At 32.6% G+C, this 16984-nt stretch overlaps 1 protein-coding gene across 1 annotated transcript in view; it reads right to left on the reverse strand.

The window, feature by feature from the left end:
- Positions 1-1274: 1274 nt before the first annotated feature.
- Positions 1275-16984, reverse strand: part of LOC128243430 (large neutral amino acids transporter small subunit 2-like) — a 31268-nt gene continuing 15558 nt past the window's right edge. The window contains exons 4-12 of the mRNA XM_052961216.1: positions 14065-14190; positions 11450-11558; positions 11072-11116; positions 10345-10468; positions 9961-10064; positions 9552-9648; positions 8168-8317; positions 6980-7157; positions 1275-6660 (exon numbers count right to left, since the gene is read on the reverse strand). Coding sequence (XP_052817176.1) covers positions 6602-6660; positions 6980-7157; positions 8168-8317; positions 9552-9648; positions 9961-10064; positions 10345-10468; positions 11072-11116; positions 11450-11558; positions 14065-14190 — 992 coding nt within the window. The 3' untranslated portion in view covers positions 1275-6601. The remainder of the gene's footprint in view (positions 6661-6979; positions 7158-8167; positions 8318-9551; positions 9649-9960; positions 10065-10344; positions 10469-11071; positions 11117-11449; positions 11559-14064; positions 14191-16984) is intronic.

Genomic DNA, 16984 nt, shown 5'->3' on the forward strand with positions numbered 1-16984 from the left:
CCTATAGACCATTTAATCATGTCTTGTGTTTATCTTTAAACAAATTTAACAAGAATGATGAAACTTTACAGAATTGTTAAGCAACACCTGAAGTAGTGCACCTGGGCTTTGAGTGTGGCTGCACACAGTTAGTTTTGGGTTGCAACTCTTGACTAAGTTTAAAAATTAAGTGTTTAGAGCTGTTACAGGAACCTGACAATTGCCTTCAGATGGGCCTTTTCGGATGGATTTAAGTATTAGTATATGAAATATATGTTGAATAAAAGTTTGATTGAAATCTGACTTAGCTAGGGGTGCTCTCAAGAGGTGCTTAACAAATCTGCGGAGAGTGAGATCCAGTGTCAGGTAAAACATCATGGCTGAGATAGGAAGTTTTGTTCAACATTTATGACAAATGTGACTTTGACCTTTGAGAAGGGAACAAAAAAGTCATTGCGTCACATCTTTCAATGGAGCTTGATAATTTTGCATATATTTTTTTCATTATGGTAATATTTCTATACTTATGGTGGAAATAAAAAGAATTGCTGAGGACTACAAAGTGCACAATGACCTCAAAATTTGACCTTGATCTTTGAGATGATAGCACAAATTAAATGTGGACTCATCTTCCCATCATGCTCTACAATTCTGCAAAGTTTGATCAAATTCTCATGTCAAGTTAAAAAGCTATGGCAAAAATACCAAGTATGGCTATAAAGTCCTTATTGTACAACTGTGACCTCAAACAGCAACCTTGACCTTCTAGATAAGAGCACATAGTCATACCTTCACATTAAGCTCTACAATTGTGTGAAGTTTGAATTCCAATAAATAGCTTAAAAGTTAAGGCTGAGATCAGTTTAAAAGTTTGGCCGAGACACAAATCATTGCTATGAAATCCATATTGCAAAAAGCTCAACTCCAAGTATTACCATAAGAGCATAATTTATGCACAACTCATCTGCACATGGTTCTCATTTCTATGAAGTTTGAAATCCTAGTAATTCTTAAAATGCTGACCTCGAAGTGTGACCTCCAAGACAAGAGCAACAGACCTGCACATGGTTCTCTCTAAATTGTTGTAAAGTTTGAATACCTTATAATTATTAAAGCATTTAATATGGCCAAGACATGAATTATTGCAATGAAATCCAAGCTGTATACCGTAATGGGGACTTCAAAGTGTGACCTTGACCTTTGAACTCGAACTGCCTTACATGACTAATGGATTTGTTTTACTTCTTTTCAAATGTAACATCAACAGGACCTCAACACAAGGAACACACTTTTTAAGCTTTCACATTTATATTATTTATTTCATAAATATCTATTTCAGTTACAAATAACACAGCAACCATAATATGTTTTACACAAACATGCAATAAACTAAAACATATCAGAATCCTGTATACAAATTGAGATTTCATAACAGGAATTATGTAATCAGTGTTGGTACAAAGAATGTAGAAATGTCTCAACAGTTTTCAACCAATACATTTTTTATGGATGTGGAAACATATTGCTTGGACATGGTTTATCAGACTAACTACCACTAAAGTGTTACCATAGATTAAAAAGCCTGACCAGCACACAAGGCATGTCCTGAGGTATTCTACTATCAGCTTGAAAAATGGATACATAAAAAGTCTGGTCATGGTTTTGTCATCATACCTCTTGGTGTTTGTTATAGAAATAAATGCAAGATATGATAATATTTTAAAGTAAAGCAGTTTATGAGTGATTATTTCAATTCATGTACACAAAACTCAAATACATGAAACATGTGACCACAACAACCAAAATTGGGTGTACCATCCACGATCAATGAAGTTGACAATAAATTTAATATTAGATGTTACAGGGTAAGTAGGTGACCCGAAATAGGACATATTGCTTAAAAGAAACCATATCGGGCGGGAGCTTAGGCATTTTGGTAAGATATCAATTAGTGACCCAATATGGGAAAATATAGGTTCACCCCTGTGACCATTCTTGAACCAGTGGCATTTCGTCGTTCATATTGAACGCATGATTTAAAACATTGACAATACTATTGAACAAGAGAGGGGAATACTGATGACTTGATCAATATATGGTTGAGATTAGAGAGCGCAAATTGGTGTTGTCAATATTATATGTATCCATTCCTACTATTATAGAATGGTTGTCAGAGGACACATGAATATATAAACATTAGTTAAATGATTACAGAGTTGCAGGGAAAAAAATTATACTGTCAATTTCATTGATCTTGGCTCGGTCAATTTATGGTCAGAATGACTTCAGCAGTTTCTATGACATCATAGTTTTCAATGACTGAACACAGAATGTCTGTATCCATGGTGACATGTTCTGAAGGTCATAGGGGAATTCAAATTTCTTGTTGTGAAAATATAAGTTCATACAATGCCAAAACTGCCCATTTTCAAAATTGACTAAATTTGCCTATCAGACCTGGTGTCTGACCCAATAGGTTTTGGGTCCAATCCCCGTCAAATGAACCTACTTCTGGCCTCCCAAAATGGACATCAGTAATAGTTTCTACCCAGAAATGGACTCAAGGGTGATTCTTAAAGCTGTCACAACTAAGCTAAAGGAAATAAGCATAAACTTAACAAATATCTGAAGAATGAAAACATCACCATCACCAGAAATAACTGTAAGTTAATTCAAGAAAAATAAGTTTGCCAAGAAAATGTTTGAAACAAAAATGATATATAAACATGTTACATACAATGACAAATAACACTCTAAACAATCCATCAAATTTGCACTGAGCCAGCAGAATTATACGTTATATAATGCACACTCATGATTTATATTGACGATATAGATTTAAACAATTGTGAAGATATTCTCATACATTCTTTTTTTTAAATTGCAAATGACGATATACATACGCAAAATGTAAGTGGATTACTTTAAATAATAATTTATTTAGGTACAAAATCATGCAATATATAAACAGAGTTACACAGCAACATTATATTATAGTATAAAATGACATGCGTCACCATACTATTTACATTGATACAACACCTGGTTTCACCCATCTAAGAAGTAATGAAATAATGTTTATCTCAAACATCATTACATCATGTTATTTTTTATTTTCCAGGCAAATCATATTTGCTTCCAAGTCTTATTCATTTTTATGTCAAGCAAACAACATCCACATCATTCTCAACAAAATGTAAGCAACTAGTTAGTGAGATCCCCACACCAGAAATGTAACTAGTTAGTGAGATCCCCACACCAGAAATGTTATATACAGACATAGTAAACAGCCTGTTAAGTGTTAAGAGTCCAGTTGGAAAATATCTGTACAACAGTCTGTTCAAATATTGGTTCTCCCTTTTACAGAAAAAATTAGTGCTTACTTTTAAACAGTCAGTTCAAGTTTACACCGACTTTTAAACTGTCAGCGAAAGGTTGAGCTCACTTTTAAACAAGCAGTGAAAGGTTGAGTTCACTTTACACTGTTGTCAAAAGGTTGAGCTCACTATTAAACTAGCAGTGAAAGGTTGAGCTCACTTTAAACTCTCATCAAAAGGTTGAGCTCACTTTAAACTGTCAGCAAAAGGTTGAGCTCACTTTAAACTGTCAGCAAAAGGTTGAGCTCAATATTAAACTAGCAGTGAAAGGTTGAGCTCAATATTAAACTAGCAGTGAAAGGTTGAGCTCATTTTAAACTAGCATCAAAAGGTTGAGCTCACTTAAAACTGTCATTAAAAGGTTGAGCTCACTTTAAACTGTCAGCAAAAGGTTGAGCTCACTTTAAACTGTCAGCAAAAGTTTGAGCTCATTTTAAACTATCATCAAAAGGTTGAGCTCACTTTAAACTATCATCAAAAGGTTGAGCTCACTTAAAACTGCCATCGAAAGGTTGAGCTCACTTGAAACTGTCAGCAAAAGGTTGAGCTCACTCTTAAACTAGCAGCAAAAGGTTGAGTGTATTTTAAAACAGTTGATAGAAAATTGTGCTCCCTTTAACAATCAGTAAAAGTTTGTAATCAATTTTAAAATGACAGTAAATGATTATTCCGACTCTGAAACAGTCTGTGCACACTTTTAATGAGTCTGTTCAACTATGTATAACGGGTCACCCATTAAACAGACACAAGTATCAAAAACAAAACTAGGTCAAAACAGTATACAGTCATGTATAATATTAATATTGAGAAATGAAATCATATTATGTTTGAACAAATACACAAATATTTAAGATGTGGGGGCCATCTTTTCAATGCACGAGCCGGATTTGATATTGGTTTATTGCTCCAATAGATATACATATTACATTTCTTGTAATCTCTTTAAAGTTTTTAAGATGCACAATAAATAGTTTTATAAAATGCTTCGTTTAGTATTAAGGAACTAAATATGTAATATAGTATTAAAACAAACATGTTTCCTTCATTGCTGCATGCAAACTATATATGTATATTTATTTCTATGACTATGGTTTTGTAAATTACAAATAAGGCATTAACATTACATTATAATGATAATGATGTACACATAACATATTGCATTAATTATGTGCACAATTGATTACATAATGAGTTAGTGAGTTCCCCACACTCACAGTTGAAATAACACCACATTACTAAAGTAAGATACCATCAAATTACTGAAATAAAAGAGCATGTCTTTACTAAAGTAAGATATTCCCCAGTTACATAAGTAAGATAAAGTCAAATTACTGAAGTAAGATACCACCACATTACTGAAGTAAGATAACATTTCAATACTTAAGTAAGATAACATTACATTATATAAGTAAGATAACATTTCATTACTTCAGTAAGATAACATTTCATTACTTAAGTAGATAACATTTCATTACTGAAGTAAGATTACATCTCATGACTAAATGAGATAACACTACAATACTAAAGTAAGATAACATCTAATTCATAAAGTATGATTATAACACACAACTGAAGTAAATTTGACAGAATAACATCAAACTGCCAAGTTCAGTTGTAAAACAACAACAACAACAATGGTTACATCTAACAAGAACAAAATGAATGTTAACTATATCTGTGTTTACACATGCTTTGATATCATCAATGAAAATTTAAACATAACAGTAAGCATAAAGACACTTACATTTGAGGTATTTTTGTCAGATCTTCATAAAAAAACTTATATCTTAAACTGCTATCACCACAAAACAAAAACCAAAAATGGAAGGCAAACTTTTAGGCAAGTTAAGAAATAAGTTTATAAGGGATATATAAGTAAAAAATGTAAACATATTAAAATATATGAGTTGTAAGTTTTAGTACTTATTGATTTGGTGAAATTTAAATGAATGGTCAAACACACGAGTTCAGCTGCCAATATCAAGCATGAGTGAAATTCATAATTGCATACCGGTACCCTTTGTGACATGAACAGCCATTAAATAATTGATATTGAATGTATGAAAAATAAAATACATTTGAAAGACTTAAAAATGAAACATTTCCACTAAAATACAAGGTAACTTAGAGGCTTTATGAAATAAACTTCAACAATTAGGAATTCCTTCATTCAAAAAATACTACATATAAGGTTTATTTCATACATTCTGCAATTGTAATTCTGTAGTTTCTCCCTTAAAGCACACAAATATACAAAGTCATAATGAAAATCAATCTGAGACGATTTAACAATGTATGTAAATTTGTTTAAAAATCTTTTTCAAATGGATTCTTCCTCGAAAATGAAAACAAGCATACAGAGAACTTTTCAGGAGAAGCACTCTTTTTTTAAGCAATATACTCTAATAAATGAACCTCAACTTCACACCTGGGCCATATACACACTAATTAATGTACCCCGTATTTCAACCCTCATCAGCCTACAATGAGATTCAACAAAATAAAGAGAAATAAATATGTTGAGCGAAATGTACCCTGTTTTTCTCCAGGAAAAATGCAAAAGAATTATTCTTATACACAATAGTTTGTTAACATAAAAATTATTAAACCTAAATGCATACATATTTTGAAGATCGGTCTATAAAATTAAAGAATAAATACAAAAAAATAGCCACTAAAATTGTTTAAAGAGGAGAACTATAAACAATTGCATTAAATGTTTGTCTAGCATTTAAAATTGAGCCATAAATAAATAAAATGTATGATTTAGTTAACAATTCCAAATATAAACACCATGTAAAGCACCATTTAAGTTATATGTTTTGTCAATCTAAAAATAAATGCTAAAAATAATCATTCTATCATTTATCATGGCAACCTCTAGAAGAGAATGTATAATAAAATGAGTGAACACAACTTCTACCATTTAGCTTGATGTCAGGTTGATTTCCAGCCGAACCAAATACAATAAAAGCTTTCTTGGATCATCCCTCAAAACAACAATGAGTTCAGCCTTTTTTTCAGCTATGCTACCAAGCATGAAAACTGTTTACAACAAAGTTAAGTTCACTCCACAAAAGCAAGCTTATAGCGTAAACACTAGTTTAGCAGTTTTTTCTGAAACAAACAGGGAAAACAACCCAGGTTTACAAAGTTTACAGTCTTGTCATATATGCTCCATCTTTCTGACATTTAATTTATTAAGTCCTTTTCACAAATCAAGTATCACTGCATGTAGAACCGGTTTAACCTTCATGTTCAGCGACAACCAAGCAGACCTTCTGGCTTAATACAGTCATGGAATCTGTAAAAAAAATATATTTTTAAAAAGGTCCAAGTATATTGAACAATGAATACCAAAGCACATTCACCAATCACAAAAAAACTTCAAATGATTTGTATCTGAAATTTTAACATGATAGCTGTCATGTTTTCATAACACATTGCAGATTCACACAATGAGGATATAATTGACTAGAGAAAAAACACAATATTAGAGTATCAAAACTTTGTTAACCTGTTATGTTGATTCTATAGGAAAAGTCCTCAAATTCATGTTATCAAAACCTTAAACTACAAAGTATATCTCATCTGAAAATACTTGCTTGTATTTGTTAACTTACTGATGAAATTCTGCACAGCCTTGGGTTTGTGAGTCCAGCGTACGCCCACAACGTACACCGGGAGTCCAGAGAGAACAAACAGAAGCCCCATGCCGGTATCTGTGGGTGCGGCGAAGAGAGGGACTATCAGCAGGAAGATGACCGCAATCAAGAATGTGATCGGGATTGCAATGTTGAACTGAAACAAGAGTTATATCAAGTAATTTGAACAAAAAGAGATCATGAAAGGTGAAATTATTCAACCACGATGTATTGTATATAAAGAAGACTTGATTTAAACAAATTATAACATGAGGGAACGCAAATAATTGTGTGTTTTTTTCAGTCTAAAAAGTGGGCATCACTCAACAATGATATAAGTCTGTCAATGACATTGCTTTAAATGAGCACAATGTCACTGGTAACATGTGTACAATGTTTCATGTATATATCTTGAATCAATTCATGACCAAGGTAACGTTTTAGCATAACTTTTTGCAACTTTAAAGGGTATAACTTGAAATTTATTAAAGCTTTAAGAAAAGTGTCATGTGAATATTTAGAACAATTATTAAGTTATGACCAAATTCAAGTTTATTTAAAGACTTTTTCAAGCAGTTGAAACTACCAAAGCACATAAATAGACAATATTTAAAACCAGAATTATGAGCCTCGCTTAACATGTGCATATTGTCTCAAGTAACATGTGTATGAAGTGTCATGCAAATATCTTGAACAATTATTTAGCAATTAGCAGGTTGAAGTTTTTGAATGACTTTTTCAAACATTCAAGGGGCATAACTCAACAATTATTAAAGTCAGAGTTATGGGCCCTGCTTCACATGTGCATATTGTCGTAAGTTACATGTCGACGGGTGAATGCGAAAAGGTTCTAAGTGACATTAAATAAAGAAGCAGATAGAACCTTTTCGCTTTCACCCCTCGATGTGTACTTCTTTTTCTTTGAATATTTGAACCCTTTTTTGTCATTTGTGTCAAAAGTTTTAGTTTTTACACAATGGAGGCAATGTCAGCGACGAAGACACCAAGGATTTGAAAATACCACATATTATTTTCTTCAGAAAAGCTCAAAACGTTCTCTTTTTTTTCACATAACTTGCAATATGGACTTTTTAATGGGACTGTAAGCCTATTTATTAAAGAACCCCTATTAAACTAATAAAAGTTCTTATATAAGTAGCAACCAACCTTAATTGGTCTTTCTCTGTTCGGCTCTTTGTATCTGAGGTAAAGGAGAGCGCATATTGACATTCCGACTGACAGCCATTGAACAAAGCTCATGTAATTTATAAGAGCATACATGTCATCAGAAATCAGCATCAGGATTGATAATCCTCCCTGAAATGTAAGAAAAGGGTTAATAAAAAGTCATTTTTTTTCTGTGTGAGTGAGAATACAACATTACATTTGCTCAATATTTGTATTTTCAATGGCAAATAAAATAAGAATTTCAATCATTGATTACTGTGAAATCATTAATGTTCGTGGGGCATTAATGTTTGTGGTTTTCGTGGGTTGGGTGTTCCACGAATTCAAGATCCCACGAAATATTGACCCTTTATTCCCTTTTTCAATTGCCATGTTTATTTGTTACGGAGGCCGCAGTACACATCCTAAATATCCGTCTAACTGTATATCTTACTATCATTGTTTTGTTAATATACTATATCAGCCTTTAACAAATAATAAACCAAATCATTTTAATGTGTTTTTATGAAACAAATGACAGAAGCACGTGCCTTAACATGTGCTGTTCATTATAATCTCCAGGTTTACAAAATGTGTGTGATGAGTGTCGGTTCTTGATTTTATTTCTTAAATGAAATAATTATTCGATTACATTAGAGGTTACTGAGCACCCAACGTGACAATGTACAAAACAAAGCGTTCAATATACTTATTAAACAAAAACGTGTGTATAAATATTGAAATGAGATGATATTCAAAAGTAATTGAATTTGTAAACATCAGCTATCTTTAGGGATTGTTTACTCAAATATACGGACCTTCTCGGTGTTTTCACAGTTTGCAAAATTCTTAATTGGCATTCAATGGCTTCGTCTATCTGTATTAAGGATCAGGGTACATCTTCTTTATGACCTTAATTTCCAATTAAATCGATGACTGACATGGATATATGCACTAATTGGCATGTCGTACCACTTTAGCGAGTGTCATGAACCGAGTGACGTAGACAACGGAAATCACGGGCCAGCGCGTGAAATGCAGTCGATCTAGGAAGATCGCAATTTCAATTATATTTTTTTTCAAAAACGAAAAACCACGAATTCAAGTACCCACGAAATTGTAATTTTTCGGCAAACCACGAAATTTCATGCCAACGAATATAAATGATTTCACAGTATATACATAATATCAATCGCTATTTGAAAGTACATACATGCACATTAACATGTTTGTAGCCTGATTGTTAAGTAGATTTAAGTTTTAAGTCATTTCTTTCGACAATAAGACTTTAAAACAGTAAAATCTCTATTTTCTGTAAAATGTCTACATAAACCAAAAAGACTGAAACGGGTATTGCTATATGCGTGTACTAATAAGTTTGTACCGTAAACAGCATAGCGGGCATGGGCGTGTAATGTGCTGTGCTGATCATTGACATCATTTTGGGTAGCTGACCCTCGCGCGCCCCCACAAAGAACAACCTGAATATAGATAACACATCACATGTCCGCAATGATCTAAACTTTTATTGTTGTAGTTTGGTGGGCAAGTACCAGCCACACGGCTAGACCACTTTGTTAGTCCATGTTAGGGACCATGAAAATGATTCTCCAACATTTCTTTCATTTGTTTTTGCATACATGACTGGATATTTCTTCATTTATTTTCATTTTCTCAGTTTTATATTTTTAAAATGTTCAGGCACATTACATCGTGTTGAGCAAAGACGGATAACCTTTGTTCACTTATTTACTTCAAAACCTTAATTTGTTCAACTGCAGTAGTTATCTAACCTTCCTGATGTGAAGAGTAGACCATTCACACCTCCAAAAGTGGAGAGTGATACAAACACAGGAATCATCCACGCCATGACACCATACACCTTGTCAGCAAATGTCTACAATAAAAGCTTAGTTATATTAACCAGATTTCAAGCAAATGTAGAACCAAATCACTCATATCTGTCTATTCTATTCTGTGTATAAAGACAGAATCTAACTTATCACATAAAACAAATAAACAGTTTACAACAGAATTAAATCATTGCGCTTGCATTTAACAAATTTCGAATAAAAAAAGAATCCCCAAACAAAAACCAGCATTCACATTTGTTGGGCTCCATTATTTTGCAAAACATTTTATTGAGAATGAGTGTTGATTGGTCAGGGAAAACATACCACAGCAACAGCATTGGATAGCATCATTTCCCTGGGTGATACGAGGGTAAAGTACGCAATGTTTGTAAACACATACACAAACGTCACAATCGGGATTGAAATGTAGATGGCTAACGGCAAGTTTCTGCAAAACAAAATTGTACAAGATGCATACAAAATGAAGATTACTGTTGATATGAAAATGTCTCTATCTTATGACTAACAAAAAACATTTATTATCATTAAAAGTGCATTGATCAGTAAAATCTAATCAATTTAACTACCATTTAATGCAAATATTGAGAACTTAAATTCATTAATATTCTTTAAAAGGATGTTCTAATCTTTGCTTTGCATTTAATCAAACAGTAAATCTTTACCGAAACATTTAGTGAAATGAGAGCTGTCGCTGGAAGTGGCATATGCCCCGAAAGTGTAGTGACATGACATGGGCTGTTTTCATTCACATTAACAATAAAGGGCAATACATGATATTTTTGAAACAAAGTTACCTCCCTTGAGGGACTATGAATAAATGTAAGGTACAGAAATAGATGGTTATGGCCTCCCCATGCAAAATGTCCCATACAATATTAATCGTTAATAACATTAATATTAATAAAATAAATATTGGTTATATAGATGGCTAAAAAGGCTCAGTTGTTTAAAGCAGAGCCATGCAGTAACTTTTACAATGGTATCTATATCATAAGGAAATTATGCAGACAAAAACTGCCAATACTTATACCTGTATGGATCAATCAATTCTTCAGTGACAAAGTTCAGGAAATTCCTACAAATATAAAAAGGAATTTGTCACCGATTTTAAGTCGGTTATATATATACGACATTACAAGCAGCTGTTTAAATGTTCAGTTAATTCAGGATGGGGATAAAACTCATCATATCTTCCTTTCCACATTGATCAAAAGGTTAATGGAAACGCTAGATAGTCCAGAAAGAAAACCTGAAGGAACACCTATATGAAAGCTAGGCATTATCAGGTCCTGTCTTTCTTTTTTGTTTTGCAGAACAGTGATGCCTTAGCAATTGACATAATGAAAATTAAAACTTGTCTAGTGAATTTTTTTGGGAAAGGGCACAAGCTCAAAATTTAACCACTAACCATCCAGCGTAGGCAAACAGGCCGCTATAAAATGCAAGAGACACAGACCCAACGCCTGGAGTCGCCCCATCCATTGGTTCAAATGCATTCACCAAGTACTCGTGCTCGCCTGGAATCGCAAAAATAAAATCATAACAATGATAACATACATCCTTTTTTATGAACTCATATTATCCAACCAGGCTTTGTTGAAATTAGATTTTAAAGCCTGTTTTAATTAAGGCATCAAAAGTTCAAGCACCAGAAGATTGTTTCATCAAGCATTTTAGGAGTGATTTGTACGAGATTTTCACTGGTCAAATCGCACAAATCACTCCTAGGATTCCTGATGAAGCTGCTTGCTGGAAACTACACCAATTTTCATCATCATTACTCTTTAAATGGTCAATTTAATTTAAAGAAGGGATTGAAAGAAACTGTCCTGTCATGCCCTTTATCAAGGTCAAATTAAACCAAATGTAAATAATTAAAGATAATAATGAAATATTATCATAGTCGCTGTAATATCTTACTATCAACCATAACATCACAGGTGAAAGTTTTCAACTTAAAAAAAGAATACAACTAATTTTTAAATTCCTTTCAGTTTCCAAATAATTTATTCAAATGCCTTTATTATTTGGATCTTTCCACTACATACTTTCATATCTTGAGTAAAAAAAATCTATTAGTTAGCCCTTTAAATTCAACATTTTTTTTCATTTAATTGTTCACCCAGGTGCTTCATCAATACCATTCATCAGGGCATAATTCTATCCATAATGGAATTGGTGTATCTTGACATGGCCCAAAATCATTTTCAGACCAAGTTGACAAAATTTCTTCAATTTGTTATGTATCTGCTGAAGATAAAGTTCTTATATATATATATCAAAGTTTTACTGCATAGTGAATAGAACTAAACATTAACAGATGTGTATCAGTATAATTAAAAGTAAACTGCCATTGTGATCAAATAAATTCACCCAAAAACTTATTTTATAACTTATTTTATAGCTTCACATGACTTTAAATTTGAATAAAATATATTAATTGCCCAAAAATGTTGCGTGAGGCTGTCTCCAGTACACATTTGAAAGTCATTTATAAAAAACCTGTTGGTAAAAATCTTGTAATAAAATTTGTTTACTTTAATTTCACTGGTGTTAAACTTTATGATTTATTATATTTAACAACACATGATTGGCTGCGGTACATCTAACTACCTAATGTTAACATTTATGCACCAATATGCCTTAAAATAAAATTGATGAAGTAAGCAACCTTTAAATATAACTTTAAGTTTATCAAAATTGGCTGTTAATTATTCATTACAATTTATTTCATCGCTTGCTTAAAATCACCTTATTATGGTATAACATAATATGGGCCAATTGCTCAGAACTTTGTTTAAGTTAACAACGGTGTTAAAGGAACCATTGTTCACTTAAAAAGGTGAAATATTTTCTCAATGTTGTCCTCATATTTTTGCATTAAACAAGTACAGGAGAAACAGTTGTCTCAAATCTTGTTACAAGTACTGCAGATCACAAGAGTGTCTATGAAACTTTCAAGGTAGCAACGATTTGAAAGTGAACATTGACGACGATAACAATATTGTACGCTTTAACAAAGATCAGGACAATCAGCAATGAAACATTTAAAACAATTTTTTTTAACAAAGAAACAAGAAGAAAATGCGCCTATCTAAGCCCTTCACAACATATCAGTATAAAATGCGCCTATCTAAGCCCTTCACAACATATCAGTATAAAATGCGCCTATCTAAGCCCTTCACAACATATCAGTATAAAATGCGCCTATCTAAGCCCTTCACAACATATCAGTATAAAATGCGCCTATCTAAGCCCTTCACAACATATCAGTATAAAATGCGCCTATCTAAGCCCTTCACAACTTATATCAGTATAAAATGCGTCTATCTAAGCCCTTCAGAACATATCAGTATAAAATGCGTCTATCTAAGCCCTTCACAACATATCAGTATAAAATGCACCTATCTAAGCCCTTCACAACATATCAGTATAAAATGCGCCTATTTAAGCCCTTCACAACATATCAGTATAAAATGCGTCTATCTAAGCCCTTCACAACTTATATCAGTATAAAATGCATCTATCTAAGCCCTTCACAACATATCAGTATAAAATGCGCCTATCTAAGCCCTTCACAACATATCAGTATAAAATGCGCCTATCTAAGCCCTTCACAACATATCAGTATAAAATGCGCCTATCTAAGCCCTTCACAACATATCAGTATAAAATGCGCCTATCTAAGCCCTTCACAACATATCAGTATAAAATGCGTCTATTTAAGCTCTTCACAACATATCAGTATAAAATGCGTCTATCTAAGCCCTTCACAACTTATATCAGTATAAAATGCATCTATCTAAGCCCTTCACAACATATCAGTATAAAATGCGCCTATCTAAGCCCTTCACAACATATCAGTATAAAATGCGCCTATCTAAGCCCTTCACAACATATCAGTATAAAATGCGTCTATCTAAGCCCTTCACAACATATCAGTATAAAATGCGCCTATTTAAGCTCTTCACAACTTACATGTATCATAATATTAAATTAACTTCTATTTTTGCATGTACAAACCTTTCCCAATCATGACCGCTCCAGTGATGATTAACAGGAGGAGAGCAAGAAGTTTTGCAACTGTGAAGAAGTCCTGTATCTTTGTGGCAGCTCGGACACTGTAGATGTTAACGAAGGTCAAGATACCTGAAAAACAAAAATGTCATTTTATTTATTACTTCAACATTGCGTTATCCAAAAGATATGACAAAAAAAGTATACCTCAAACATATCCCAAGCTTTGTCCATTTCTCTCATTAAAACAAAGGCATAACTACGAATATTACAGTCAAAGTTACTGGACTTGCTAATAGGTCATATGTTACAATAGCAGACATGCTCCGTAACACATTTTAACTTAACCATCAGTTTACAAACAAGGGTCATAGGTTATCATTTTGCATCGCAATGTGGACTCAGCTCCGTCATCAACGATATACAGAAGGTAGGAAAATATAATGAGGAGGGGTCTCCAACAAAAAAAGAGCTTGTATATCCAAGCCCGAATGGTTTATCACTTTGAAATAGTTTATCTCATTTTTTTTAAATGATTAAATTGGCAGGCTTGGTGCAATATTTAGTGTTCAGAGCCAATTGCCTCCATTCAAGGCAGTGTGCATGAGCAAGCTTCTCAATAACTCACTTATAAAAACAGAAAATAAATAACTTTATGGAAATTTGGCTTTTTCATGTCTAAATGGAAATTAGGCAGTTGTAATCTGCTAAATGGAGTTTTGGTTGTGAGAGCCCTTCCAAAGGTGAAACTGTCCAACCCATTGGCAGAGGCATGAGACTGAACACTAATGAATATTAGATGCAAATATAGCCATTGCAAATTCAACAACACATGGGAGGTTGGTCATTTTAAAGCCTGCTAGCACTGGATCATCTCCATGAACTGTAGTGACAAATACCTCTGGAATGATTTTGTGTTGGACACATATGGGTGGGCTTTATCCATGAGTGGCAAATTAATTTTCTTTATATTTCTTTTTTTCTACCATGAAACCTACTATTAGTATGTCTGAGTGACTGTTCTGTAATACAATATCCACATTTAAAAGTGAATTGACCATCATTGAAGTTAATAGCAAATGGCATGTGTCACTTTATGCTTAGATTAATCTTTTCAGTAAAAAAAACATAAATAAACATTGCTTATTCACTGGTCATACCCAACCTATAATACAAGTAGTACGAAATGGATCCTTATCATGAGACTGAAATAGAATCAGTGATCCTTATAAGATGTTAGCAAAATTTTAATAATACAATCTTCATTATACACAGTTCATCTAAATGATAGTGTTGATATTGGTCATTCAACAGAGAATATGGTTAAAACTAAAATTTATTTCAGGCTGAATGAAAAATATCACAAAATCATATTTTGGAAATGAAAAAAAAGATCCTACCTGAATTTTCTCAAAAAATATAATATTCCTCTCTTATTATCTATCCTAGCTTTTTATATCATAACATTTGGTATTTTGGTAATAAAGCTTTTTATATTAAATAGACAAGCACAGTAGCCAAAAGTCAATGCACATGCTTTAAACTCAGTCAATCAAAGGACACAACTCAACAATTATCAAGAGTTTTGGACACTTAAACAAGAGTATGCATTTTGTCATTGAAAAAATGTGTTCTAATTCCATGTAATATATTATGGTCAGGATCAAAGTTAATGAAAGACAATAGGCTATTAGAATATCTATTTTTGATTTTAACTATTTTAATTCGAAAAAAGTACACTTAATAGAATAAAAGTGCCATGAATCATATACAAGTGCTTTAATGTGTTTTTTTGTCCTTTTGTATGGTCAAAGAAAAAGCAGTATTCAAAAATTACTTGAGATAGAGGTTTGCTCCTTGCTATACATGTGGGTATTGTCTCTGTCTATATATGTATCACATTTCATTTGAATTTCTTGAATGGTTTTTGAGTATTGGCCAAGGTTAATTTGTTTGCAAAACAGTGATGGTTAAAGCTTACTAAATCATAGCAAGCATCAAAGGAAGGCAAAGTCGGTGACATTTGTTCATTCAAAATGTGGTTTTGTCAAAAATTCTACATGTATTTCAAAATGGTAAACTTGACTTACATTTCAAATTTATATTAAGTGTTTACAAACAAGAAAAATAAGGACAGGTTTTTTTCAACAATGAAATATTCCCATTTCAAAAAGATGCCAAAATTTCCAAGATAAAGGTATTATCTTATATTTTAGAACAAAGGCGACACAATCTTGGCTCAGGGTTAATATAAGTAACAACATTAACATTCATAATGAACTATATAAACAATTGTTTTTGCAACTTCACAGATCATGAAATATTGAAGGTTAGTGTTTGATTTTAAAGTCCTTGTAAAAAGATCTGCATTTGCGTGTGCATACTTGCATTTTCAAATTAAATGCTAACAGCCTCGCAACTGAATAGCAACTGAAAATGGTAACAAGCAATAGTTTTTAACTTAAAGGGATATTGTATAACTATTGATTATACATATAAAGATCAAACTTTCAAACTTAATAAAAATCAGTTTCCATGTGCAGCCTAGTGTTAAAATTCATTGGCACGTTTACATGACTTCTTCGAGTCTATATTTATTTTTATATAGAGCGGACTGATTTCAGCATAAAACTAGAGTGTAAAATGGACTTATTCCATTGTTCATGAATTGATTAGTATGCTAAATAGGTGCATTGTTCCATCAAAAATCATTCTTTATCTCTTACTTTTATCATTTTAAGTGCAAGAATTGGCACAATGACAAGCTAATATCTGTTAGTTATTATATAATGAAAACAATGCAGTGCTCCAGCTAGCCCGTTTTGCAATGGCGCAGCGCCCGCGCCCTTTTAAAATGCGCCCTGCCGCCTTTGATCCCGGTAGTGCCCTTTTTTTTTATCTAAATGCCCTTTCAACCACATCAGAG

Source organism: Mya arenaria, chromosome 8 (assembly GCF_026914265.1).
Source record: "Mya arenaria isolate MELC-2E11 chromosome 8, ASM2691426v1".
Classification (NCBI taxonomy): domain Eukaryota; kingdom Metazoa; phylum Mollusca; class Bivalvia; order Myida; family Myidae; genus Mya; species Mya arenaria.